A 27,877-nucleotide genomic window follows, 5' to 3' on the forward strand; every position below is an offset into this window, starting at 1 on the left:
GAAATTCAGCCAGTTCCAGCTGTCTATGGTCGGCTTAACCTGTTGCCACCCACCTAAAACATATGTTGGCATGTAGCCAATAAAGCCCACCTTTTTTGCCACCGCACATATGCGTCGCTGGGCATGATGTTTCTGTGCTGTGAGCATGCTCACTGAGCACTGAAAAGACAGCTCTGAAAGAGAGCTCTCTGTCCGGTCTAGTGATCAGTAGCTGGCGGGACCGACTTCTGATCACGTGACCACTATGACAAGCTGTGACATGCCAAGTTAAACATTCAATACTGCAAAGGGCACCAGCATGTTGTTTTGTATGTGGGCAGTTTGGGAGCAGCAGTAAAAACAGTGGCGTTGGTATGGGGGTGGTGGGGGTGTGCGAACCGTACTCCGGTGACACCCGCCAGAGGGGTGTATCATCCATGTGTGCAGGGTGTGCGGTGCACACAGTCCCCCAAGGCCAGGGTGGCCAATGTGCCCTGTCACACTCTGTCCACATGGAGTGCCACAACAAAGTGAATTAAATCATGCCCCATGGGGATCCCTGAAGTGTACAGGGCTGGGAGCTTTGCCATTTGCCTTTGCCTTGTCTATAGATCTGGCTGTCACCATCCACATCTGACTGCAGCCAGTGTGCTCCACTCTGCACTTCATAAGTTGCAAGGGTGAAGCTGTGGACGCAGTGGATGCGGTTGTATGGGACCTAGTGGCCCTGCTGAGTGAAGTAGTGCACAAAAGTTTTTTTTTCTGCAAGAGAGACCCCCCCAGCCAGTCCAAATGCCCCCCCCGCCAGTCCAGGTGTATAGAGTCGCAGTGACTACCACTCTATACACCTGGGCTGGGCCTGGGGAAGGCTCTCTCTTACCAAAAGAAACCGGTGCGCCACACCACTTAGCAGGGCCAGGACCCAGGTACCCTTACTGCCACGCCCAATATTTAGTGCAATTTAAACCACACCCACACCTTTTTTCCTGGGGGGGGGGGGAGGCTGACCCCACCGCACGAGGTGACACCAACCCTAGTGACACCACTGAGTAAAAATGAGGATGTATGTTTTACTGTCCCTTTGCTACTACCCATATGAACCCTTTTTAATTCAGCACAGTTTTATCTTTTATATTGACTGAGGCTTGGTTCACATATTCAATTGCCAATTCACATGTGATTCATTGTGGTGCAATTTAAGTCCATTCATTTTGAATGGGATCAAATCGTTCCACATCACACCAAAGTAGTGCATGTACTACTTTTGGAAATGCACTGCAATCGGATTTCATGGTAGTTTTCCCCCATGCCCGTGGAGGCAAACACACTACATTTGTGTAGCGGTACCTCCATAGGGGCTGCTGAAAGTTGTGGCCCACCTGTCACCCTGCCCAGCCCAGCATTCACTTCCCAGTCACTTTTGAGACAATGAACAGTCCATGTGGTCGGTTTGTATTTTTATTGAGGGATTTAAACTTTGATAGGGATAGGAATATATGGGATGGCCAGTAGAACAAGCAATCGGTTGATTGTATATCAATCAGTTGGGACAACTATATACACTTGGCTTACTCCAGTCTCCTCCAGCACACTCTTCTGCACATCACCTAACTCCAGGCACAGCTAGCTCATGGTTAGGCCCAACTGGGCAGCACAGTGGTGTAGTGGTTAGCACTCTCACCTAGCAGTAGGAAGGGTCACTGGTCCAAATCCCAACCACAACACTACCTGCTTGGAGTTTGCATGTTCTCCCTGTGCCTGCATGAGTTTCCTCCAGGTACTCCGGTTTCCTCCCACAATCCAAAGACATACAGTTAGGTCAATTGGCTTCTGTCCAAAATTGGCCCTAGTATATGAATGGGGACCTTGGATTGTGAGCTCCTTGAGGTAGGGACTGATGTGAGTGTGCAATGTACAGGGATAGGGACAATTGTAGACACTCACTCAGGTTGAACTGGATGGACTGATGTCTTTATTCAACCTTACTAACTATGAACTCTAATGCTGCATACACACAATCAGAATTCCAGCCAGAAAAAGACCAATGAGAGCTTTTCATCGGAAAATGCGACTGTGTGTATGCTCCATCAGAATTTAGCTGTCCGAATTTCCGCCAGCCAAAAATTGATAGCATGTTCTCAATTTTCCAGACGGAAAAACTTTCAATCGGAAATTCCTATCGTGTGTATGCAATTCCGACATGCCAAAAATCACGCATGCTCAGATTCAACTACGAGACAGAAGCTATTGGCTATTGAACTTCCTTTTTCTAGTCCCGTCGTACGTGTTGTACGTCACCGCGTTCTAAATGATCGGAATTTGGTGTGACCATGTGTAGGCAAAACAGGTTGAGCTGAACTCCATCGGAATTCCGTCATGAAAACCATCAGAGCTTTTTCCGATGAGAATTACGATTGTGTGTACGCAGCATAACTCAATCAGGCCTCAGCATCTGCCTTTTTGCAGGCAGGGACCATGGGTCCCTTTAATGTAGCAAAAATAGAAATAGGAAGTCTTTTAGTGCTAGCTGTCCTATGGTGGACTACTGCAGCTGCCCTACTCCACTGCCCATGACATCACAGTCATTACTGCTGGCTCTGCACCCATCCAGACTGCACACTCCCAGTCCTCTCAGGCATGTCTCCGCAGTCCTCCCGGCTGTACCTTACACTGGTGGTTCCCTCCTGAAGACTTACCCAGCAGTACTAGCTCCCGCTGTCCTCTTTGATCCCTCTTTGTGCCTCCTGTCCGGATCCTTCATGTGTTCTTGAAGGGATACTTCCTGCACCTGAGTCCCAGGCCCAAGGTCACCCCTCCTGGCCATGACAGCCTAGCACTCCATCCTCAGTTCTTCCACCCGACAACTCCTCCCCAGCTGGGCTTACTCTGGGTATATCAAGTAGGCCTGGCCACCGCCAATCCTAAATGGGGATTGGTCAGGGCTCCCTGAGACACCTCAGACAGATCCACCTCTCTTCCCCTCCTCTCTTCTAGAATCCTCTAGAAGCCAGAGGGAGATAACCAGAGAAGTGATGCTAACTGTGAGTCACCAGCCTACTCTGAGCCACTTCCAGCCCACACACAAATCAAAACAGCTTCCGGCTAGGCCTGCCTAAATATACCCGTACTCACCAAAAATCTCTCAGCCCTCTAACACCTACCTAAGTAGAGGGTGCTACATTTGCGATATGTGTTTAGGGTGTTGATATATTGATCGCAAGAGCAGTGCATTTTAAACGCAGTGCAGGAAACGTGCACGGATTGCGAGTTTCCCGCACCACAATACACTAATTCTGATTTCAGTGTGTTTTTACTGAACATTTGTGGAAATATCACAGAACCTAAAAAATTAAAAAATAAAGAACCGCCTTTTATTTCTACATGTCTGAGTGACATATGGAAAGTTTTTAGAAAATTTCTAAAATGTGAAAAATAGGAAATTAAGTTTGCTCATCTGAAGCTCACAGTAGGAGCAAAAAGATTAAAAGCTAAAAATGGCTCATACATACCTCCCAACACCCATCAGCAAAAGTATGCAGGCATAGGATACACCCCTTGCCATGCCCCCTTAAAGGAAAATTGTACAAAAAGAATGATTGGTTAAACCCACAAGTGCTTTTTTTTTTTTACCACTACTATTCCTTTATATTGGCTTTTGAAATTTACAAGTTCAGCAATTTAGAAACCAGATGAAAAGTTTAGCACTGGGAAACACTTTTTGATAGATAAAAAGTGCATTTTATATACAACTATATAGATCAGACCAAAATGAGGGACAAATGAGGAGGAATGAGAGACAGAGGGACATTGCTCCAAATCAGGGACAGTCCCTCGAAATCAGGGACAGTTGGGAGCTATGGCTCATAGGCTGTCTTAAGCTGGCCATACACTAACAATTTTCTTGTAGAATTTTCTTTAGAGTTACCTTCTACCTTTAGCTAGTACAAGGGCTGGCCTGATTGCATACAATTTGAAAGTGTTTAGGTTTGTACCCATATTATATGGTTTTGGTAAATCTAAAGGAAAATTGTACAAGAAAATTGTATAATATATGGCTAGTCTAATGCCACATACACACGACCGGACTTTCCAGCAGACTAGGTCCAACGGTCTTCCCGAAGGACTTTCGGCAGAGTTCCGACGGACTTTCCGAACGAACGGACTTGGCCACACACAAATGGACTAAGTCCGTTCGAAAGTCCGTTCGTTTTGAACGTGATGACGTAAACGGGACAAAACAAGGAAGTTCAATAGCCAATAGCTGCCCTTGCGTTGTATTTGGTCCGTCGGATCAGCACACAGACGAACGGTTTTTCCTGATTTTTTAGTCCGTCGGAATTGAGTCTGTCGGATAGATTTGAAACATGTTCTATTTCTAGTTCCGTCGGATCTTTTCTTTGAAAAACGATCAGACTAGCCCACACACGATCGGATTGTCTGATGGACTGATCCTGTCGGATCTAGTCTGCCGGAAAGTCCGGTCATGTGTACACGGCATAAGTCTTTAAGCTATTCAAATTACAAGGAGTTTAAAAAATAAATAAATAAAATAAAATAAAAAATATTACAGAGTCCATATAAAAGTCAGAGAGACTATAAGAGGCAGAGCTGCGTCTATCCTACACTCTCTCAGCTGTTGTGACATGAAGCCAGAGAGCAACTGCTTCCTAAAAATAGGGACAAGTTGTTTCGCAGAGCCTTGGGTTCAGTGGAAGATTGTACTAGATCATTGTGGGTGTGCATTGTGCAGCTTGACAGAGCATACATAACCTTAGACACTGCAGAAACTCAGTAGCAGATCCAGCAGCCTGGTAGAGTGTTAGCATTAGCAGTCACCCTCAAGTGGTGGGACAGGCGTGGAGAGGGAGGGGTGGTCAATGTTCCTTTTATAGGACTGCTCTTCTGGAATGTGAAGGTGCTGAAATAGCAGACGTGACTAAGAACTGAAGTTGTGATTATCGGCCAGGCTCTCTTCAGTGCTGTCCAATTTTGGGCTACCACAGTTACAAAGCATGGAAAACGTAGAAGTTTTCAACTCCGAAGCTAAGGGTCGAGGGCTAAAAGCCACCAAGGATTTCTGGGCTGGGGATGTGATCTTCGCAGAAACAGCTTATGCGGCCGTAGTGTTCGACAAGTAAGTTTATGTCATTTTTACATCTGTTTCGGAAACGTTCATTGGAGAATGTCTCTGTTCAATGTCACGGTGTCACCAGATATTTTAACGCAGGGCTTTCACTGATAGATATAGAAAATAGGATTCCGAGATATTCCATAAATGCTTGTAGAGTCACTATTTATTCTTACACAGCTTCAATTCTTTTGTTTTTACTTGCTGTATATAGGAGAGAAAGATTAAGGGACTTTCAAGGTACCAAAGAAAAGTCAAAAAGTACATCCAATGTAATAAAAATAGATCGATTTGAACAGTCAAAAATTGGACACAATACATCAACACTCACACATAGTATAAAATGTTATGGACGGCACCACCATGCTCATGTTTCCCATGTTGCCTCTTATTCTTAACAATGAAAATACCTCAAAAGGCTGGAAATATTTATTGAAACTTGTTGAATCGATTGCTCACGTTTTTCCAGTAATGTTGTAATTTTACTGTACACCAGCCATTCTCAACCAGGGTTCAGTGAAACCCTTGGTTTCCTCCAGAGGTTGCTAGGGGTTCCTTGAGCTGTGGCTTATGGTGTCAGAAACTTCCAGGTACGATACCAATTGGCAGAGCCACCAGCATACCTCCCAATTTTTTGAGATGGCAATGAAGGAAACCAGTTAGCAAAAGTATATAGGGATAAAACACAACCCCTGTCACCGCTCCCTTAAAGAAGAATTGTACAAAAAAATGATTGGTTCAACCCACAAGTGTTTTTTTACCACTAATATTCCTTTATACTGGCTTTTGAAGTTTACAAATGCAGCAATTTAGAGGTTGGATGAAAGGTTTAGCACTGGGAAACCCTTTTTGATAAGTAGTGCATTTTATGTACATATATATATATAGATCAGACCAAAATGTGGGACAAATGAGGAGGAAAGAGGGACAGAGGGACTTTGTTCCAAATAAGGGACAGTCCCTCAAAATCCGGGACAGTTGAGAGCTATGGCCACCAGCATGGCACCAATGATCTTTTTAGCTGTCTGAAAGGATGGTAGTCTGGCCCCCACTATAAAGAGGGCATACTGGCTACCAATGTAAGGAGGCATTATTTCCACTGACTCCTAATTCATTTAAGTTGGGGTTCCCTGAGACCAGAAAATTATTTCAAGGATTTTTGGCTAAAAAGTTTGACAAAAGCTGCAATAGACAATGTACATTTAGAAGACGGTGTTCTCTTTGTGTCAATTAATAGACAGGTAACAGAGGTACATGAGCATGGTGGTGCAGTCCTCGGAGTTTCACTTCCGTCTGCAAAAATCAAAAGTCAGATGCTACAAAAACTGTAGTTGCTGACTTTTCATAAAATGACACTTACCGGGCCAAGGATCCAGCGCTGTCCTCACCTGAACCGGTTCTTTACCGATCTTCGGGTCCCTGGCGCCAGTGTGTTAACCACTGCGTGGGCAACCGGCTGTGAAGCCGCAAGGAGTCACAGCCTGTTGCCCACAGTTAACATGCTAGTGCGGGAGCTGCTTGGACTTTGTGAATGGTCCTGCAACATTCTGGGACCTGTGATGTGTCCCAGAAGGTTGCATATGGGGTAGTTGTTGGGTGGAGGAAAACTTCCGGTGGAATTGCCTCAGCAATCCAACTGGAAATGGGAGAGGGTACCTGTCAAAGCCAGTTACCCACCCACCCCCCGCAAAAAAATGTATTCCAAATATAGCGGGTAGGGGGAGGAAGAGGAAGAGCCGAACTTCCCTCTTTGGGTGAAGTTCCGCTTTAGGTTGTTTTACTATATGTGAGTCTTGGGGGGTTATTTACAAAAGGCAAATCCACTTTGGAAGTGCAGTCGCTGTAGATCTGAAATGAGGGGGAGCTCTGCTGATTTTATCATCCAATCATGTGCAAGCTAAAATGCTTTTTTTAATTTTCCTTGCATGTCCCCCTCTGATCTACAGTGATTGCACTTCCAAGTACACTTGCAGTGCAAAGTGGATTTGCCTTTTGTAAATAACCCCCTTGGTGTTCTAAAAAAATTAAGTGTTAAAAATGTTTTATCACTTTTTATTAAATAAATTATTATATTATTAATATAAAAAAATAATAATATTAATATTATTCTATATTTTTGAATACTTTATGACTTATTTTGGTACCTTTGTACCTTGAAAATCGCCAAATCTTTCTCTCCTACATATTGCTTTTACCCTTTTACCTGGGATGTCGGTATCATTATAAACATAGATTAAACATTTCTGGGTCATTGGCTAGTATTTGCTATTCCAAACAACGCATGCAACCAAAAATTCCTAGGATGCCGGGTAAAGATATAAGCAGTGCTACATCTGTTAAAAGCGTGTTTTTAAAGCAGCGTTTTCCTGCCAGCAATCCAACATCCAGAAAGAATTTTTTGAACGCTGCTTTAAAAACACGCTTTTAAAAGCGTTTTTTAAACGTGTTTATGTGCGTTTTTCAGCATCAGTGTTTTTGTAATTTTTTTTTTTTTTTTTTTACATTTCTACCCAGCTTACATTCAGCTCTGCAATGTAAAAAAAAAGCACGTTTATAAGTGTGTTTTTCAGTGTTTTTTATGGTCAGAAGAATTGCTCTTGAATGCGATTTTAGGGCGTTCAGATAACAGCCCATAAACTCCCCTGCTGATAAACGTCAATAAACGTCCATGTGTGCATGGACACATAGGATAGCATAGAGGGGGGTTTACAGGCTGTTAAAAAGAACACCCAAACTCCCAAAAACTCCCAAAAAAACATCAGCTTTAGTGTTCATGTGGCTTTAATGAAAAATAAACACTGTATTACCACTGCTGGTACTGATTTAGTTTTTTTTTGTTTTTTTTGGATATTATGTTGAGGGAGTAAACACCTGCCAGTTTTATATTGCTGCCAGTGTCCATGCTGCGGAGAGTCACCCTCTCCATTTGTCCTGGTGACCAATGTCAGCAGGAAAGAAGTAATGAGAAATCCAGGCTTTACAGCTGTCACCAGAACAGGAATAGAGAGAAAGCCTTTTAATGGGGACACCTGTTTTGGTGACAATTGTCTAAGGGAGAATTCCCCTTCATTTAAAAAAACAATTCCTGTGACTGTCTTGTGTCAATGGGACAGAAAGTAAAGGGAGATCTTCTCAATGGGACTGAATGATAAAAAAAAACAGACCCATTTTAACCACTTCAGGTCCAGAAGGTTTACACCCCCCCCCCCCCCCTTCATGACCAGGCCATTTTTTGCAATACAGCAATGCGTCACTTTAACTGACAATTGTGCAGTCGTGCGACGCTACACACAAATAAAATTGATGTCCTTTTTTTCCCCGCAAATAGAGCTTCCTTTTGGAAATACCCTAAATTTTGAGAAAAAAAAAATTTTTTGTAAATATTTTGTACTTTCTGCTATAAAACACATCCAATAAAAAAATATAAAAAAAATCGAATTTCTTCACCAGTTTAGGCCAATATGTATTCTGCTACATACTTTTGGTAAAAAATCCCAATAAGCCGATATTGATTGGTTTTTTTATTTTTATGAAATTTTTCTTTATTTCTTTATTTTTTACTAGTAATGGTGGCAATCAGTGACTTATAGTAGGACTGCGACATTGTGGCAGACAAATCGGACACCAAGTAACACTTTTGGCACATTTTTGGGGACCAGTGACACTAATAAAGAGATCAATGCTAAAAAATATACTGTACTAATGACGTTGGCTGGGAAGGGGTTAACATCAGGGGCAATCAGAGGGTTAAATGTGTTTCTAGGGAGTGCTTTCTATCTATGTGGGAGGGTGCATTAACTGTGGGAAGATAGACATCCATGTTCCTGCTTAGCAGAAACACAGGATCTCTGTCTTCCCTGGTCACAGAATGGTGATTTGCCTTGTTTACATAGGCAGACCGCCATTCTGCCTCTCCCGGGAATGATCAGTTGGTCCCAGCGTAGGGTTGCCACCTTTTCTTAAAGTCAAACCCAAACACTTTAGCGGTGCACAGCAATTTTTTTTATAGTATAAATTATACATATATTTTGCTATTAAATAACATTCCTAATCATATGAAGTTAATAACAAAAGTCCTCCTTTACATCAGAGTCCACAGAGTTCCGCTTTTACATCTGAATCCGCAGAGTTCCTCTTTTACATCTGAACTTGCAGAGTTCCCTTTCACTGTTAGGGGGAACTTTGCAGACTCTGATGTAAGGGAGAACTCCAACATAAGGGATGCTCTGGGAACCCTGATCTAAGGGGGAACAGTGAGAACTCTGATGTATGGAGAGGACTCTGATATAAGGGGGAACTCTGTGGTCTCTGTTGTAAACAGGAACTCTGAAGTAGAGGGTGCTCTGAGAACCCTGTTTTACCTTAGTGTACTCAGAGGCAGGAGAGAGAAGAGAGATCGAATTGAAATCGAAATATTAAAATGTATTAAAATTGAAATTAAAATGATTTAAAAAATTGTTATTTATAAGTGGAAAAAAAAAATTGGGGATGATGATAGTGGGGGTAGTGACATTAAGTGTATTGACAAAGTGAATCTAGTCATTGGCGAGAATATAGAATTGGATCTGAACTGCTTTCTGGCCAATGACTAGATTCACTTTGTCAATACACTTAATGTCACTACCCCCTCTATCATTATCCCTGATTATTTTTTTCCGCTGATAAATATTTTTTTTTTAATCATTTTAATTTCAATTTTAATACATTTTAATATTTTGATTTTATTGTTATTAATTTAATTTCCTTTTTAAAATACAATTTATATAACCAATGTATTATGTATGGTAATTATTTATCAGAATGATATGCATTGATTTAGAGACAATCATATATTTAAAAAGTTTTAATGGGACTTTTAAAGCGCAAGAACAATTTATCAAATAAAAACGAGGCTAGTAATTTTCAGGATAGTACAAGGAGTAGAAAAGAAGGTTTCAATGAGAACCTCTATAGATATTCTCGGGGTACCCTGAATATATCAGATTAAAAAAATCGGAATATTTACAAAAAGGGGGGGGGCCTGAAGGTATAAATAACACCCCCAGGATTCCCTTCTGTTGACAATGAGTATCCTCTCTTAAGTGGATCAAGCGTCTGATCCACTTGAGAGAGGATACTCATTACTATTACTAGCCTCATTTTTATTTAATAAATGGAGATGGACCTCCAGTGTTGTCTCCTAATTTGATTTATCTCTCTCTATGGTACCATCAAATTGATCCACTTGTATCCATTCGCTTCTGGATTTCTCACTTTCCATTGAATACACAGTGATCAAATGCATAACTTCTGATATCAATAGTTCTCCTGAAGAAGCCTGAGTTTGTATGACGAAACATGTAGAGACTAATCAGCTTTGCAAACATATTTGTGTATTCTGTGATTTATTCTTTGGAATATTTATTCTATGTATTTATATTTTTTAATCTATTAAATTTTTTTTAATATTTTTTCTACATTTTGATTTGTTCTTGCGCTTTAAAAGTCCCATTAAAACTTTTTAAATATTTATAAAGGGATGTGGCGCTATAAATATAAGTTTTAATATCTCAGCCCTTATATATTTTCTTCTCCTTAGAAACAATCATGTTACATGTAAACCGGCACCGTTTTAAATATTTGATTTCCCTCTCCACCAATGAATATTGGTTTTGCATTATAAATACTTACGCCCATTAGTGACCAAGTACGCTTCCTGATGACGTAATAATGAAACGTACACCGGTACTTGGTCGTGTTACTTCACGCACTTCCGGTCCCTTTGGTTGTCTCCGGATAGGACGGTGGAACACACACCAGCTGCTGGGGATAGCAATGAGGCACCTTCCCGACATCGAAAATAATAATTTGCAGAATATTTTAAATGTTTATTAACTCTACTGCAGTGAATTGCATATATATATATATATATATATATATATATATGTATGTGTGTATATGTATGTATGTATATATATATATATATATATATATATATATATATATATATATATATATTATACAAGTTGTATATTGTGCCATCAGTGCTTTACAATGTAAGGAGACAGTAAATTTCAAGGGAGACTAAAATTTAAATTTTAAGCTGGTAATGACTTTTCTCGTCAGAGCTTACAATCTATCTGAAATCACGGATGACAGTATAACAGGGTGCTAAAAACGAACTACAGGGCTTTTCTTACCGAGAAGGAAACAGATGTGACATTTGGTAAATACTGTGATCTGTCACTGAGATGATGCAAACCATACACCAGGCCAGAAAGAAAAGCAAGTACTATGGAATAGCTGGAGCCAGACTGATGCACAAATAAAATGGGTTTCAGTTTTAACCACTTGCTTACTGGGCACCTAACCTCCCCTTCCTGCCCAGACCAATTTTCAGCTTTTAGCGCTGTCACTCTTTGAATGACAATTGCGCGGTCATACAACACTGTACCCAAATGACATTTTTTATCATTTTTTTTTTACCATAAATAGAGCCTTCTTTTGGTGGTATTTGATCACCTCTGGGTTTTTTATTTTTTGTAAAAAAAAATGTAAAAAGACAGATTTTTTAAAATAACATTTTTTGCAAACAGGTATTTTTTCTCCTTCATTGATTTATGCTGATGAGGCTACACTGATTGGCACCGATAGGCTGCATTGATGGGCACTGATAAGGCGACACTGATGGGCACTGATAAGGCAGCGTGGATGGGCACTAAGAGGTGGCACTGGTGGGCACTGATAGGTGGCATTGGTGGGCACTGAGAGGTTGGCTTGCTTTGATACCACCTGAAATAATTGTTTAGGTTTTCTTTGTATTATAAAGTTTTGGCAAATCAAGGAGATTTGTACAGCTAGATTGTATAGTGTGTGTGGCCAGTTTAGGTTTCTCTAATCTGTTTGATTCCTATTTCTCCAAATGAGCCCCAGCCAGCGATGTATTTGAGAAGTTCATTGGAATTACAGAATGTGAAGACTCTCATCTACTGTCTATGGGAACTTTTACCCATAGATGTATCCAATGTCCTTGTGAGCATTATTTTATTCAATTTATTGCAGCTAACTGGTCCTTAGATGTGGTTTATGCTTTTTTTCCCCCCTATATTTTCACCTGGTAATCCTGGGAATAACACACTTCCTGTCCCTGGGTGGCTACACTCGATCCCCTACACCAGGGGTCTCCAATCTTTCTAAACAATGGGCCAATTTACTGTCCTTCAGACTATAGCGGGGGACGGACTGTGGCCAGGGGAGTAGATAATGCCTTAGTCTTGGTGGTCAATGGGAGTACAAAAATTACATAGTGTTCTTGTGGTCAGTAAAGGAAAAATATTTCCCAATCACTGGTTTTAGTTGGAGAAATAGTGCCCCAATAGTTGGCTTAAGGGGGAAGAATATTGCCCAATTGTTGGTGCCAGTAGAAGGAATAGTGCCTCATTGTTGCTGTCAGTGGAAGAATTAGTGCTGGAAGGAATAGAACCATGTCATTAGTGTCAGTGAGAGGACTAGTTGCCCCTCATTGGTGTCAGAGAGGGAAATAGTACCCCATCGTAGTGCCAGAGGAAGACGTTATGCCCCATTATTGGTGTCAGTGGGAAGAATAATACCCCAATGTTGATGCCTGAAGGAGGAATTATGCCATACTCTTGGTGTCCATGGGAGAAAGTTATCCAAGGGCTGCATAAAGGCAAGCAAAGGGCCGCATCTGTCCCTTGGGCCACAGTATGGAGCCCACTGCTCTACAACTTTGGAAGGAGCAATGGTTCTCACTCAGACTGGACTTTAACTCTCTCTTCCTCTTTTCATCTCCATTACATGGGAGATGGGAGGAATTAGTATTTTACTGAAGGAAAATAGTTTGAGCTTTTAGTTCAGCACACAGGAAGTGACAAGAACCCTGCATTTCTGGCAAGATCAACAGGTATTTTAAGTACTTGCTGAATATGCTTATAGCCTGCAAAAAAAAAAAAACGAATGTAGTCACCACATCTAAGGACTGGTAAGATGCAATTTATAACTTTTTTTGTTCTTTGGTTTAGATATCTTTCCATTAAAGTGGATGAGCCGGGTGTATCTGGCAGACCACCTACAGTATACTAGTCATTCTTTCAGTGTTTTCCCCAGCTAATAATGAATCATCTCTCACAGAGACATTGCTATATAGAGAGCAGTACAGTGTGTAGAACCCATGTAATGACACTCATGGGATCCACTGCTGCTTCGTACAGCCACCAATTGAGATGAGTTAGGAGAGGTGGCTGTATGTTGTTGTGCACCACTGCACAGCCTGCGCACTGACCGATCCTACGAGCGCACACTATATGCATTTGGAGCAGATGTCAGTGCACATACAGGTGCTTTACGCAACTCCCGGCTTTCTAATGCATCTCAGTGTTTGGCTGTACATGTTGGCACGATCTTGGGAATGTCACTACACCGGCTCTGCATGCTGTACAGCCCCTGTACAGCTATGTGTATGAAGCCTAAAACCCCATGTCCCCAGTGCGAACTATAAAAGGGGTCATTTCAATCCTTACCTAGTTGCCTTTTGCACCCTCATTCAGGAGCGTTGGCTCTACGCGCTCCATTCAGAGAGAGAGAGAGAGAGAGAGAGAGAGAGAGAGAGAGAGAGAGAGAGAGCAAGCCAACAGGAAGGCACAGGGGATTATGGGAGTAGAAGGGGGATTTCCACGCTGTTGTTCAAATCTACTTCCTATTGGTTGCAAGACTAGTGCAGTAGTCAAATTAGAAAATATCTTGGTTAACTACCTGCCTGGAGTTTGCATGTTCTCCCTGTGCCTGCGTGGTTTTCCTCCGGGTACTCCGGTTTCCAGTGGCGTCACTAGGGTTGGTGTCACCCAGTGTTAAAAAAAAACGGTTTCACCTCCCCTCCATCAACTAAAATCCCACCACAGTACAGCCCTCTCTAATAATTACAGACCCCCTCTCTCAGTATATACCCCCCTTCAGTAGCCTCCCTGGCGGTATTCCCGAGTCTGGCTCGGGTTGAGATTGAATTACCATAAGCGGTATTCCCGAGCCAGACTTGGGATCGCATTGCTGGATCCATGTAAGGGTTACTTACCTTGTCCCCTGGATCCTGCGATGTCTCCCTGCTGTGATCAGCGAGCTGCTGTGTCTCGCTCGATCTGTGACAGCGCAGAGCTCCATTCCCTGCGAGCGTTGTAACGCACGGGGATGGAGTTCGGCGCCAAGTTCAAAAAGTAAAAAACACAGTATAGATACAGTATACTGTAATCTTACAGATTACAGTACTGCATCAAATAATTACACATCCCCTTTGTCCCTAGTGGTTTGTCCAGTGCCCTGCACACAGTTTTATATTACCGTATAAAATACTATTCTTTATGCCTGGAAACTGGAGATTGTCTATAGCAACCAAAAAATGTCAGTTTACATAAAAAATGGTTTTAGACCAGCTAGAAAACAGCGATAATAAATTATAATCACTCGCAGAATTAAGCAATAGTAATTTGTGGCGAAATTCGTCATTAAACACTAAAAGTAATGACAGCGACAATTCTGCAACTCACCATATTTCTGTGTTTTTGATTTTATTAAATTATTGAATAATTTTTATTATTATTATATTATTATTTGTTATAATTATTTATAGTTATTTATTTTATTATATTTATAAATACCACTTTCAGCACCTAAAATCTGAAATAATCATACAGCCAGGGAGGTTAAGTACAGACCACCTCTCTCAGTATAGATCCCCCACTAAGTACAGATCTCTCTCCCGCAGTATAGATCCCCCTCCCTCAGTACAGACCCCCCTCACTAAGTATAAACCCCCCCTTCCTCAGTTTAGACTCCCCACTAGGTACAGACCCCCTCCTGTAGTATAGACACTTCTCCCTCAGTACAGACCCCCTTCCTGCAGTATAGATCCCACGCCCTCAGTACAGACCCCTCTCAATAAATACAGACCCCCCTCCCACAGAATAGATACCCCTGCCTCAGTACAGACCCCCTCACTAAGTAAAGACCCTCCCTCCTCAGTTTAGACTCCCCACTAAGTACAGACCCCCCTACTGCAGTAGAGACACTTCTCCCTCAGTACAGACCCCCCTCCTGCAAAATAGATCCCCCTCCCTCAGTACAGACCCCCCTCACTAAATACAGACCCCTCCCACAGAATAGATACCCTTCCCTCAGTAGAAACCCCCTCACTAAGTACAGACCCCCCTTACTCAGTTTAGACCCCCCCCACTATGTACAGAGCCCCCTCCTGCAGTATAGACACCTCTCCCTCAGAACAGACCCCCCTCCATCACTTTAGAGCTTTCCCTCAGTACAGACCCCCACTTAGTACAGGCCCCCTCCATCAGTATAGACCCCCCTCCAGTGCAAACCCTGCTCTATCAGTATAGACCCCCCTCTCCACTTGTGCTAGTGGCCCCCCCCTCCCCTCCCATAGCACCCCCCAGCACATGTCCTCGTAACCCCCTATCACTCCGCCATAATTTTTTAACTTGCCCCCCTTCCTGGTCACTGTCGCCCCTCTTCTGGCCATCTACATTACAATTAACTGTACAGACCTCAGAACAGCACAGGGTATGCACAGCAGTGTGTGTCCCTCAAACCCCCTCCTCCTATGTAGATGTAAACAGAGAGCAGGGGGAGGCGGCTTTGGTCCGGTGATGGCGTGGGTCAGCCGGGTGGGGCCTGCACCCCCTAGCAAGGCCACTGCCGGTTTCCTCCCACACTCCAAAGACATGCTGGTAGGTTAATTGGCTGCTGTCTAAATATGTGTATCTAAATATAAGTATGTATGTACAGTCTGTATGAATGTGAGTTATAGACCTTTAGATTGTAAGCTATTTGAGGGCAGGGACTGATGCGAGTTATATGTTGTGCTGCATAAATTGATGGCTCTTTATAAGAACCTGTAATAAATAAATAAATGAAATAAATAAACTCTTTTGCTAACGAGGATTTATAAACTTATAAACATAGTGCATTTGCTAGATTATTTTTGTCTATAGTCATCAGCACAGACTGACCTCTGCATAGGCAGAGTAAATGTAAAGGTCGCACATAATTCCCATTTCATGGCCAGAATAGACACCCACTTGCAGCACCGAGCTGAAACTAAATCAGCATGAATACTGATGGTCATTCCTTCCCAGCACAGAAAATATATAACATTATTTTCAAGGGACACATGCATAAACTGATAGTCTTTCCATACTTAGGCTCTTTATTGACCAGAACAATGAAAGCTAATATATGATTAGTTAAAGAGAAAACTATAGTGGTTTAGCAAAACTACAGCCAAATGTAAAACCAAAAATTTAAAAAGTCAGGGACATCGGGTCAAGTTTTCCATTTTTAATTCTCTGCTCTGCTTTGCATTGGATACTTTGCAGAATATAACAGTCATAGGTTCTTGGGGGTGTATTCATAAAAGGTACTGCGAAACTTCATGCACGTTCATTTTGTGCAAATGAGGGCAAACTTGAATGTTATTAGGCTATGGGCAAGGGCGTTGCTAGGTCTACAAAAGATCTGGGGCTAGAGCCCATAGCAGCGTAGTAAAGAAATTCATACACTTGGGCAGGCATACACATGTATATATAGCAATATACGTGTGTGTGTGTGTGTGTGTGTATATATCCCCAGAGAGCCCCCCACTTACATTAGGGGCCCCAGAGAATCCTTCTTACATCAGAGTCCCCAGAAAACCCACTTACATTGGGTCCCCAGAGAGCCTCCCCCTTGCATCAGGGTCCCCAGAGAGCCCCTCAATTACATCAGGGTCCCCAGAGAGCCCCCCCACTTACATCAGGGTCCCAAGCGAGCCCCCCACTTACATCAGGGTCCCCAGAGAGCCTCACCACTTACATCAGGGTCCCCAGAGAGCTCCCCACTTACATCAGGGTCCCCAGAGAGCCCCCCACTTACATCAGGGTTCCCAGAGAGGCCCCCACTTACATCAGGGTTCCCAGAGAGCCCCCCTTACATTAGGGTCCCCAAAGAGCCCTCCCCTTAAATCAGGGTCCCCAGAGAGCCTCCCCTTAAATCAGGGTCCCCAGAGAGCCTTCCCTTGCATTAGGTCCCCAGAGAGCCACCCCACTTGCATCAGGGTCTCCAGAGTGCCCCCACTTAAATCAGGGTCCCCAAAGAGCCTCCCCTCCCCTTGGGGACCCCTGCAGAGACTCGGGGCTATGTGCTCCTGATTCTGAGCTATAGCCCCAAAAGGCTCCCCCTAGCGACACCACTTGCTATGGGGTTAATTTACAAAAGGCAAATAGACTGTGCAGTTACTCCAGAACTTAGTAAATGAGCAGAAGCTCTGCTGACTTCCATCATCCAATCATGTACAAGAAAAAATGTTTTTTTTTTTTTCCTTGCATGTGATTGGATATTCTTTGCAAAGTGAAGCTTTACCTCATTTACTAAGCTCTGAAGCAACTGCTCTTGCAGAGTGCACAGTCTGTTTGGCTTTAGTAACTACAAACCCTATTTTTTCTGCAGGTGAAATGTTTTCCATTCATAGGGTGAATCAAGAAAATATTGCATTATGGCCACTACATGGAGCTGATGATCATAGCTAATAAATACTTATTTCCTATGGTCTTCAGCTCCATCTAGTGGCCAAAATGTAGTATTTTTCTGATTCGCTCTATTCTTTATGAATGAATAACATTAGACCTGGAGGGAAAATAGCCTAGTAACATTTGATTTTGCCCCCATAAGCATAGAATGAATGTACATGCAATGTACATCTGTAAATCTTTAAGTTATTGGTGGCCAAACACTACACAAAAAATCTTTCGAAAATCTGTCATTTTTTTGAACAGTTCGTTAGTTTATCGTCTAGTTAATGGGCACAAATCGAAGTTCGGTTGTGATGTTTTTGAGCCGAAAAAAAGCAGGAAAAGTTTGGAAAACTTCAGCCAAACGGACGATAAAATGAAAGGTTAATTTGTTTCTTGCCTGAACAGTTTGCACTGGGCTTATGTGACAAAACGAGCAAAGAATTGATTAATTTATGCCAGTTGAACGATTTATCGATCACATTTTGGTCATTACACAATGGGAATCGTTTTCTCTCGCGACTATGTGTTCGTTTTTCAAAAACGTGTTCAAATTAGTTTTCGACGGGTGTATGGCTAGCATTATTTGTCTTGACAAGATCCCAAGAACTAATTTATATTGACTACAACAGTTGGCTTTGTAATTTACAGCTCTGACGGCTCAGACGCTATCAGATATTGGGAGATGTGTTGTGTAGCAGGGATGCTGGTGATGCCATATTTCACTGACACTGCGGACAGTCCTTTGTCACTAGGCAGTAGTACACTGAAAATGTATTATATGCCGGACCCTCAAGGTACTGCCTACCTTATTAATAAGTCAGAAAAAGTGAACAATACTAACATGTGGGGATTAGATAACCTCAAAACATGAAAAAAAGGGGGGGGGGGGAGAGAAGGAGGGCATGGGAGCTCATGGTATGCTGAAGATTAAAAAAAAAAACTTATGCCGTGTACAATTCTCGTTGGAAAAGCATTGGATGGTTTTTCCGACGGAATTCCAACGGAATTCCGCTCAAGCTTGTGTTGCCTACACACGGTCACACCAAATTTGGACCGTCAAGAAAGAGGTGATGTACAACACTTCGACGAGCCACGAAAATGAAGTTCAGTGCTTCCGAGCATGCGTCGAATTGTTTCCGAGCATGCGTAGGAATTTTGAGCGATGGAATTGCCACAGACGATCAGAATTTTAACTTTTTCCGTCGTAAAAATTGAGAACATGCTCTCAATCTTTTGCTGGCCGAAATTCCGCCAGCAAAAAGTCAGATGGAGCATACACACTGTCGCATTTTTTTAAGGAAAGCTCTCATCTGTCTTTTGTTGGCCGAATTTCCGATCATGTGTGCGCAGCATTAGCAATAAAAACCTGTAATAGCTCAACCAACCCTATGGTAGTACATATCTATGGAACTTCACTCACCCTACAATCATTATTAGCAAAACAAATGTATTGATGTCCAAGTTAAGAAAAGGACATAAAAAACAACATGCATTCATAGCATTGGAGCTATAAAAACAAAACAACCATCTCTGGATAGGTGGTGTAATTCTACCTAGGTTTCAAAGTTTGTTAATGTTGTAATACAGCTGGGATAATATCCCCAGGTCGGATGACCTATGTAGAGTGACCCTGGTGTTGAATCAAGGTTGAACTAGTAATAAAAGGGGGAGGATGAATGAAGTCAAACCACAAGGTTGGAACTATGAAGTAATATGATGAAAGGGGGGAGCCTTTCTGGGTAACAGTGGTGAAGAGGAGGTATACAAGGGGGGTGGTATATGTGTTTAAATGTCCAATAAGGTGATGTGTGGCTCGCTGGAACCATAAATAGGTGAACACGGTCCTCCTTAACCTCCCTCTCATTGTACCAATCAGAGTTCCTTTGAGACTTGCTCTAATGCCGCATACACACGACCGGACTTTCTGGCAGAAAAGGTCAGACGGAATCATTTCATTGGATATTCCAATCGTGTGTGGGCTTCATTGGATTTTTTTTCCAAAAATTCTGACGGACCTAGAAATAGAACATGTTTTAAATCTTTCCTGACGGAATCAATTCCTATCGGGAAAATCGTTCTTCTGTATGCTATTCCAACAGACCAAATACGACGCAAGGGCAGCTATTGGCTACTGGCTATTGAAATTCCTTTTCTAGTCCTGTCATACGTCATCATGTTCTAAACTAACGGACTTTGGTGTGATTGTGTGTAGTCAAGTCCTTTTCAGCGGAACTTCGATGGAAAGACCGTCAGAGTTTATTCTGACGGAAAGTCGTGTGTACACAGCATAAAACCCCAAATGAAACAGTCATATGAAGAAATAAATATTTCCAAAAGGTGATCCTTTCCCAAAAAACGAGAGTTATACTTATCAGCTTGTGATCAAGTCCACAGATCCAAAGTCCCAGGGTGTGTTCCTCCCTTATCCTTGAAAACGTCAGCCTTGTAAAGTATGGATGGGTCAAAAACATGTAGTCCAGAGATGGGCCGTGCTGGCCTGACTGGTTTCACCAATCCCTGTTGGCTGTGTCAGAGGTTGGTTGCCAATGTGGCTCCCCCCCCTTTTTTCACAGTCATTTTCTACTTCAACATACAATGATCCACTTGTCCACAGTTTCCCAATGTAGATCAGGAGAACTATTCATATTCCTTCATAGGTCCAACCTTGTGGTTTGACTTCATTCATCCTCCCCCTTTGATTACTAGTTCAACCTTGATTCAACACCAGGGTCACTCTTCATAGTCCATGGGACCTGGGGGATATATTATCCCAGCTGTATTACAGCATTACCAACCTTTGAAAGCTGAGTGGATCCACATCACCTATCCAGAGATGGTCCTTTTGTTTTTATAGCTACAATGCTATGTATGCACGTTGTTTTTAATGTCCTTTCTTAACTTTGACCTCAATAATTTTATTGCTAATCATGCTTGTAGGGTGAGTGAGCTCCATAGATATGTACTACCATAGGATTGGTTGAGTTATTACAGGTTTTTATTTCTAAGTTTGTTATTTGTCACTAGACAGTGCAGACAACTAAAGCAGCAGACAACCAGTGGTGGTGTGATATTGCTTGCATACAGACTCATTTGCCTTGGTAAAGCACCCCTCTAACTTTATAATTAGGCAAAAGGCAACTAGACCATTAATGGTCACTGTGTAGCTTATCCCTTTATTTGGACGTTATCGTCCAAATGCATTTTTGTCCAAAATTATGGGATTTTTGTGTTAATTTTAACAAAACGATAACAAATGCGCAGAATCTGAAATTCAAAATATCCGAAATAAAAAAATCGTTTATTTAGGTATCCATTATATTTTGGTATCACTGCGACAACAGTTCGATATAGATAGATAGAAGATTTGACATGACCGTGACAATAGCAATCTGTGTCTATCGAACCTGTTGTAATACCTTTCGACATGAAGATTCGACGAAGCAGCTAAAAATATACGATCACCGTGAGCAGACATTTACTCTCAAATGCTCCGCTCATAGGCTATAGAAGAATGATGTTTGACTAGTAATAATTAATAATTATAATTATTACTAATCAAACAACATTAGAGATCTACTATAGCTTGTGGGTAGAGCATTCGTCTGGAAATGTACGATCGCAGCGTCATACAGTTTGGCTGCTTCGTTGAATCTTCTTAGAATATCCGACAGATACCATAAGCTCCTCAATTGACAGATTCAACCTTAATTAATTCAGATTTTAGTACAAATGCATTTTTTAATGAAACAAAATAATTAAAATCGAATTTCGGGAGTAACTAAATACATTTATTTTTCGGACGAAACCGAAATTCCCAATATTTCAGTGTGCACATGGCTAAAAACCAATGAAATCTGTCGAATGACAAACAATGTTCTGAGAATTTTTGGATACATTTTCCTAAGACTTCTCTTAAAGTAGACGTAAGTAAATGAAGTAAATTAAGGCTTGCACCTTGTACAGTATAGGATTTCATGTCAACTGTGCCCAGTCTTGCCACAAAGTTAATCTAGCTCTGAGCAGTCCTCTGATTTTTTTTCAGCGAGATAAAATCAGACAGACAAGAAACAGATGTTACTGTGAGTGACAGGTGATTTACAAAATCTCATGCAGTGTGAGAGAGGCATTCTGTGTACTTCCCCTCCTCCTTTCTACTCCAGCTCTCCCAGGATTGGCTGCTCCACACCTCAGCATGATTGGGCATGCTGAAGTCATGTGGTGACTTTCCTGGGTTTTGACGGGATGTTGATGATGGGTCATCATGGGGCATAATCCACGAGACCAGCAGAAGTTCAGTGTAAGAAATATCAATGCCTGGCCAAGGGGAGTGTAGAGGTGGACGGGGAGTCTACTGACATCACAACTCCACCCACAGAGCTCGAGACAACAGACAGGCCCACAGAATCTGTAGTTTTTCAGGTCTCATAACACACAAGGGGAGACATTTGACAGGTAAGGATACATGCAGAAGGCATGTATATCCTTATAGATAACCCCTATGGCAGTAGTTTAGAAAGGATGAGAGTGGATTTACATCCACTTTAAGGATTTACATTTAAAATGTTATCTATGGTCAGCTTTAGACTTTTATCACCTTAACATGTATTTCTGTTGGAAGATTTTCCTTCTGCTCCTGTTCTGGTGGCCACTCAAAATTTTGATTTTCTCTCACTTGGAGACATTGGTCATCAGGACTAATACAGAGGGTGAATCTCCGGTGAAGACACAAACAGCAATACAGACCAGACAGAGTTGCTAACCCCTCAGTACGTTCTAGTCAACTCTGCATTCAGATTAGTATTTTGACTGCAGTTTTACTTTACATATGCCCATTGGGTACTCTATATCAGTCATCTCCAAACTCTGGCCTGCGGGGCTTGCCTTTATCCGGCCCTTGGAACACTCTTCTCCCTCTGACATCAAGGGGGTATTATTCTTTCTACTGACACCAATGATGGAGCATAAATTCTTCCTCTTATAACCAACGATGGGGCACTATTTCTCCCACTGACACCAACAACGGGACACTATTCCTCCCACTAATACCAATGATTACGATCTATTCCCCTTCCACCTAACCTCAGGGCGAGGACGTGCGGTGAGGTCAGTGGCTGGTGAGGTGCTGGCTAGTATCAGAGCCAGATGCACACAGGTGATGTTCGCCACGAACGTTAGAGCGAGAGCAATAATTCTAGCACCAGACCTCCTCTGTTACTCTAAACTGGTAACCTGTAAAAAAAATTAAAGCGTCGCCTATGGGGACTTTTAGGTACTGAAGTTTGGCGCAATTCCGCAAGTGTGTGAAATTTTAAAGTGTGACATGTTAGGTATCTATTTACTCAGCGTAACATCATCTTTCACATTATACAAAAAATCGGGCTAACTTTAGTGTTTTTTTATTTATTTTTTTATTCATGAAACAGTTTATTTCCAAAAAAGCAAGTTTGAAAATTTACCGTGCAACATAAAAAGTTGCAACGACCACCATTTTATTCCTAATGCTGCGTACACACGACCAGACTTTTCGAGGGACTAAGTCTGACAGACTTTCGACGGAGTTCTGACAGAGTTCTGACGGACTTTCCGAATGAACGGACTTGGCCACACACAATCACACCAAAGTCCGACGGATTCGAACGTGACGACGTACGACTGGACTAGAATAAGGAAGTTCATAGCCAGTAGCCAATAGCTGCCCTAGCGTCGGTTTTAGTCCGTCAGACTAGCACACACACGAGCGGATTTCTCGGGAGGAACTGAGTCCGGCAGAGTTCTGTCGGAAAAATTTGAAGCATGTTCCATTTCTAAAGTCTGTCAGACTTTTGCAAATCAAAAGTCCGCTGCAGCCCACACACGTTCGAATAGTCTGCCGGAATCATTCCGTCAGACTTTTGATGTTGAAAAGTCTGGTCGTGTGTACGGGGCATTAGGGTTTCCTCTAAAATAATATATATAATATTTGGGGATTCTCTAGCAAAATAATTATGACTTTTACATGTAGGAGAGTAGTGTCAGAATTGGTCTGGGTGGCAAGGGGTTAATTACCATAAGTAAGTAATATACAAATAATTATTCTATATTGCTTTTAAAGAGGAGGTCCACCCCTGAAAGGTGCCAAATGTGATACTGGAGGGGGGGGGGGGGAGGATTCCGAAAAGCGAAGGTTCAATTTTTGTGTGAACCTCCCCATTAAGGTAAGTTTGAAGTTGTAATTTCACCAGTAATTTCACAGTAAATAGATAAATAATAAATTATTATGTTATAACATATAGTATAATGATATATAATTTAGCTTGATTAAAACAGTACCTTTTTAACAGCAGCAGATTCTCATTCTCCCTCTTAACTGTGTGAGTAAAACTTGGCATTATAAATATTATACCCATAAATCCATGTTTTTTCTTTCTAGTTAGGACGGCTGGGCTGTAAGGGAGCCTTTGTCTTTTATACACATGCCCCCTTCTATGACACTGCAGTGAGAGGCGTGCCTCCACTTTAGCATTTTTATTGGACAGCTTGGGCCAATGGTGCTTTACCATTGGTCCAAGGCTCCAAGCTGTCCATTGAGCTCAGTGCCTCTGACAAGAAGTGAAGAGTGGAACTGTGAGCTCATCCTCTCAGTCTGCTGCAAACAGTGTGTGCCAGCTTGTATTTAAACTGGCTAATCTGTATGTAGCTTCTGACAGGCTGCGCAAGGAGCCCCATATCTCTGGAACCATAGCTGATAGGAGCCCCAATTTTGACCAGTGGTGTTGAAGGACTTCAGCTACATACCCCCCAAATTTGGGTTCTTTGTGACCCCAGGTCACCGAGCTACGACCCTCAAAGCTTTATTTATTTTTTTTATTTAAAAAATATATATATTTATGTTCATTGCAGGTGAGGCACTGCCTCTCACTGCAACAGGGGTGCTATGTATTTTTTTTTTTTTACACCCACTGACTACCAAGCGGGAAGCATTATCTATTCCCACTGTCCACAGTCTGGCCCGCCTAAAGTCTGAAGGACAGTAAACTGGCCCTTTGTTTAGAAAGTTTGGAGACCCCTGATCTACATCAATGAAGGGAGAGAGGAGCACAGGTAACCAATATCTGACAGAGGTATGATGATCACCTATAATAGTCTCCTAATAACGAGTTTTTATAAATCTCTTCCAGCCTCACACACTCTGTGTGTCACACATGCTTCAAGAGGCAGGAGAAGCTCCAGCGCTGTGGACAATGTAAGTTTGCTCATTATTGTGACCGCACTTGTCAGAAGGATTCCTGGGTTAACCACAAACATGAATGTGCTGCCATCAAGAAACTTGGAAAAGCACCAAATGAAAACATTCGGTAAGATTTTATGTATATAATGTTCTTTTGGAACTTTTTTTGTAACCCAAGACAGATTTGAATTTTCTACATGTCTTTGGTAAAAAAAAAGTCCCAATAACTGTATATTATTTGGTTTGCGTGAAAGTTATAGCATCTTCTATAGATACTGGAATTTGTATTTATTTATTTTTTATACTAGTAATGTCAGTATAAACTGTAACTTATAGTGGGAGTGTGATAGTGTGGCGGAAAATCCGATACTAGCTGACACTGGCTGTGGGGGGCTTTGTGTTGTTTACAACACAGAGCTCCCTTTTGTGAATGATGGAGCCCATCAGCAGGTCCTGGCGATCAATCATTGGCTGGGACCTGCTGATCAGCTTGTGCTGTAACAAATCAGTTGGCTGGGCAACACTGATCACGAACAAGATACGCGATCCAGCACACAGCGGCCACCTTTTTTAAAATTTATAACAAACTAAGAAAGACTATTTGTTTTTATTTCTCCAAATTTTTGGTATTTTTTTGTTTCTTTAGCAAAAGATAAACCTCAGTGGTGATTATATACCACTAAAAGAAAGCTCTATCTGTCTAAAAAAAAATATAAAAATTTAATTTGGGTACAATGTTGCATGCCTGCGCAATTGTCATTCAAAGCGTGACAGCCCTGAATATTGGCCTGGGCAGGAAGGGCGTGAAAATGCATGATTTTGAAGTAAATAAAGGAAAAGAAACACACCGGAAGCCCAGACTTTACCTCTATAAGGCAGTTGAAGCCCTCTAGTGTGTGTCTGCACCAAATCCAAAAAATCTAAGATGGCAACTGCTGTATTAAAAAGGCAAAACAAATCTCCTTTAAATAGTTGCAGACTTTGGGCATGCTACACATGCCCTAAAAAACATCATCATTGTACACAGGGCATGTGTAGCAAGCACACCCAGTCTCTCTGCCCTACTTCTGGGAGCCCCCTTTCAGTATACCAATGCTGCTCTCCCACCTGATCAGTGTATGGTGTGTTATATGGCCTCAGCCAGAGCTACTCCATTGACCACGGCCCCTAATACGTTTCGCCCTGGCCACTGGGCTTTATTCATATAGTTCTAAGCCTTGATAGGTGGAGCAAAATGCACCAGTGGGCATGGACAGTGCCACATAGCACACCATACACAGGTCAGGTGAGACAGGTGTTATGGATCCTTCTCTCTTCAACTATTTTCCTGCTGATTTTTATTTGTTTCTATTTCATTAAATATTAATATTTGAACTTTTTTTGTTTTGTTTATTGACATTTTCACACATTTAACATATAGTTACACAGTTACCATTAACCACTTAAACACTCCTCGTGACCAGACCAATTTTCAGCTTTCAGTGCTCTCACAATTTGAATGACAATTACTCAGTCATGTAATACTGTACCCAAATTAATTTTTTTGTCCTTTTTTTCATACAAATAGAGATTTCTTTTGGTGGTATTTGATCACCTCTGGGGTTTTTTATTTTTTGCGCTATAAATGAAAAAAGACCAAAAATGTAGAAAAAGTTTAGTTTCTGTGATAAAATTTTGCAAATGATTAATTTTTCTTCATAAATTTTGACCACAATTTATACTGCTACATATCTTTGGTAAAAATAACCCAAATGAGTGAATATTATTTGGTCTTTGTGAAAGTTAGAGAGTCTACAAACTGTTGTGCAAATCATAAAAAATTTATCACATCTGATGTACTGGGGGCCGATCTCATTTCGTGCGACCCGAACAAGCCAGGAAAGTACAAATACCTCCCAAATGATCCCTTTTTTGAAAGTAGACATTCCAAGGTATTTAGTAAGATGCATGGAGAGGTTTTTGATGTTGTCATTTTTTCCCACAATTCTTTGCAAAATGAAGATTTTTTTCCACACAATTGTCATTGTAATAGGTTATTTCTCTCACGTGGCATGTGTATACCATAAATAATGCCCCAAAATAAATTCTGCTACTCCTCCTGAGTATTATGATTCCACATGCGTGGGACTTTTTCACAGCCTGGCCACTTAAAGAGGCCCAACATGCAGGGAGCGCCATCAGGTGTTCTAGGAGCATAAATTACACATCTAACTTGTTGACTACCTATTACATTTTTTAAGGCCCTGGAGCACCAGGACAAAGACATGTTACACTGACTTGGCACTGATGGCAGATGGCACTGATACATGGCACTTATAGCACGTGACACTGATGTCACGTGACACTAATATGTGGCACTGATGACAGGTGGCACTGATGACAGATGCACTAATACATAGCACTGATGACATGTGGCTCTAATACGTGGCACTGATGACAGATGCACTAATGCGTGGCACTGATGACACATGATACTAATGGCACTGATACGTGGCACTGATGACACATGACACTGATAACAGATGGTACGTGACACTGACAGGTGGCACTGATGACACTGATACGTGACACTGATGACAGATGGCACTAATATGTGGCACTGATGACACGTGGCACTAATATGTGGCACTGATGACAGATGGCACTAATAGGTGGCACTGATGACATGTGACACTGATGACAGATGGCACTTATACGTGGCACTGGGGACAGATGGCAAGGACAGGGGGCACTGACAGGTGGCACTGGGAATAGGTAAAACTCGTCTTGGGTGCCCCCATAGCAAGTTGCTTGCTGTGGGGGCACTCAACAGAAAGGAGGGGCCAGGAGCTCCAGCCAGGGACTCGAGAAGAGGAGGATCTGGGCTGCTCTGTGCAAAACCACTGCACAGAGCAGGTAAGTATAACACGTTTGTTATTTTAATAGAAAAAAAAAACTTTACAATCACTTTAAAAAAACAATATATGTATTACTTTGTTTTCTTTAGTAATTCCAAAGTTATTGCCAAAT

General features: G+C 41.8%; 1 protein-coding gene across 2 annotated transcripts in view; it reads left to right on the top strand.

The window, feature by feature from the left end:
* Window positions 1-4,764: 4,764 nt before the first annotated feature.
* The window catches only part of SMYD1 (SET and MYND domain containing 1), a 53,692-nt gene continuing 30,579 nt past the window's right edge, over window positions 4,765-27,877 (top strand). The window contains exons 1-2 of one of the 2 annotated variants that reach the window (XM_077477987.1): window positions 4,765-5,113; window positions 24,819-24,995. In XM_077477987.1, the coding sequence (XP_077334113.1) occupies window positions 4,992-5,113; window positions 24,819-24,995 (299 nt within the window). In that variant the 5' untranslated portion in view covers window positions 4,765-4,991. The remainder of the gene's footprint in view (window positions 5,114-24,818; window positions 24,996-27,877) is intronic. The other variant, XM_077477988.1, reaches the window with a different exon arrangement.

This window comes from Lithobates pipiens, unplaced genomic scaffold, assembly GCF_037356315.1.
Source record: "Lithobates pipiens isolate NorthernLeopardFrog02 unplaced genomic scaffold, aLitPip1_a1.2 Scaffold_13, whole genome shotgun sequence".
Lineage (NCBI taxonomy): Eukaryota > Metazoa > Chordata > Amphibia > Anura > Ranidae > Lithobates > Lithobates pipiens.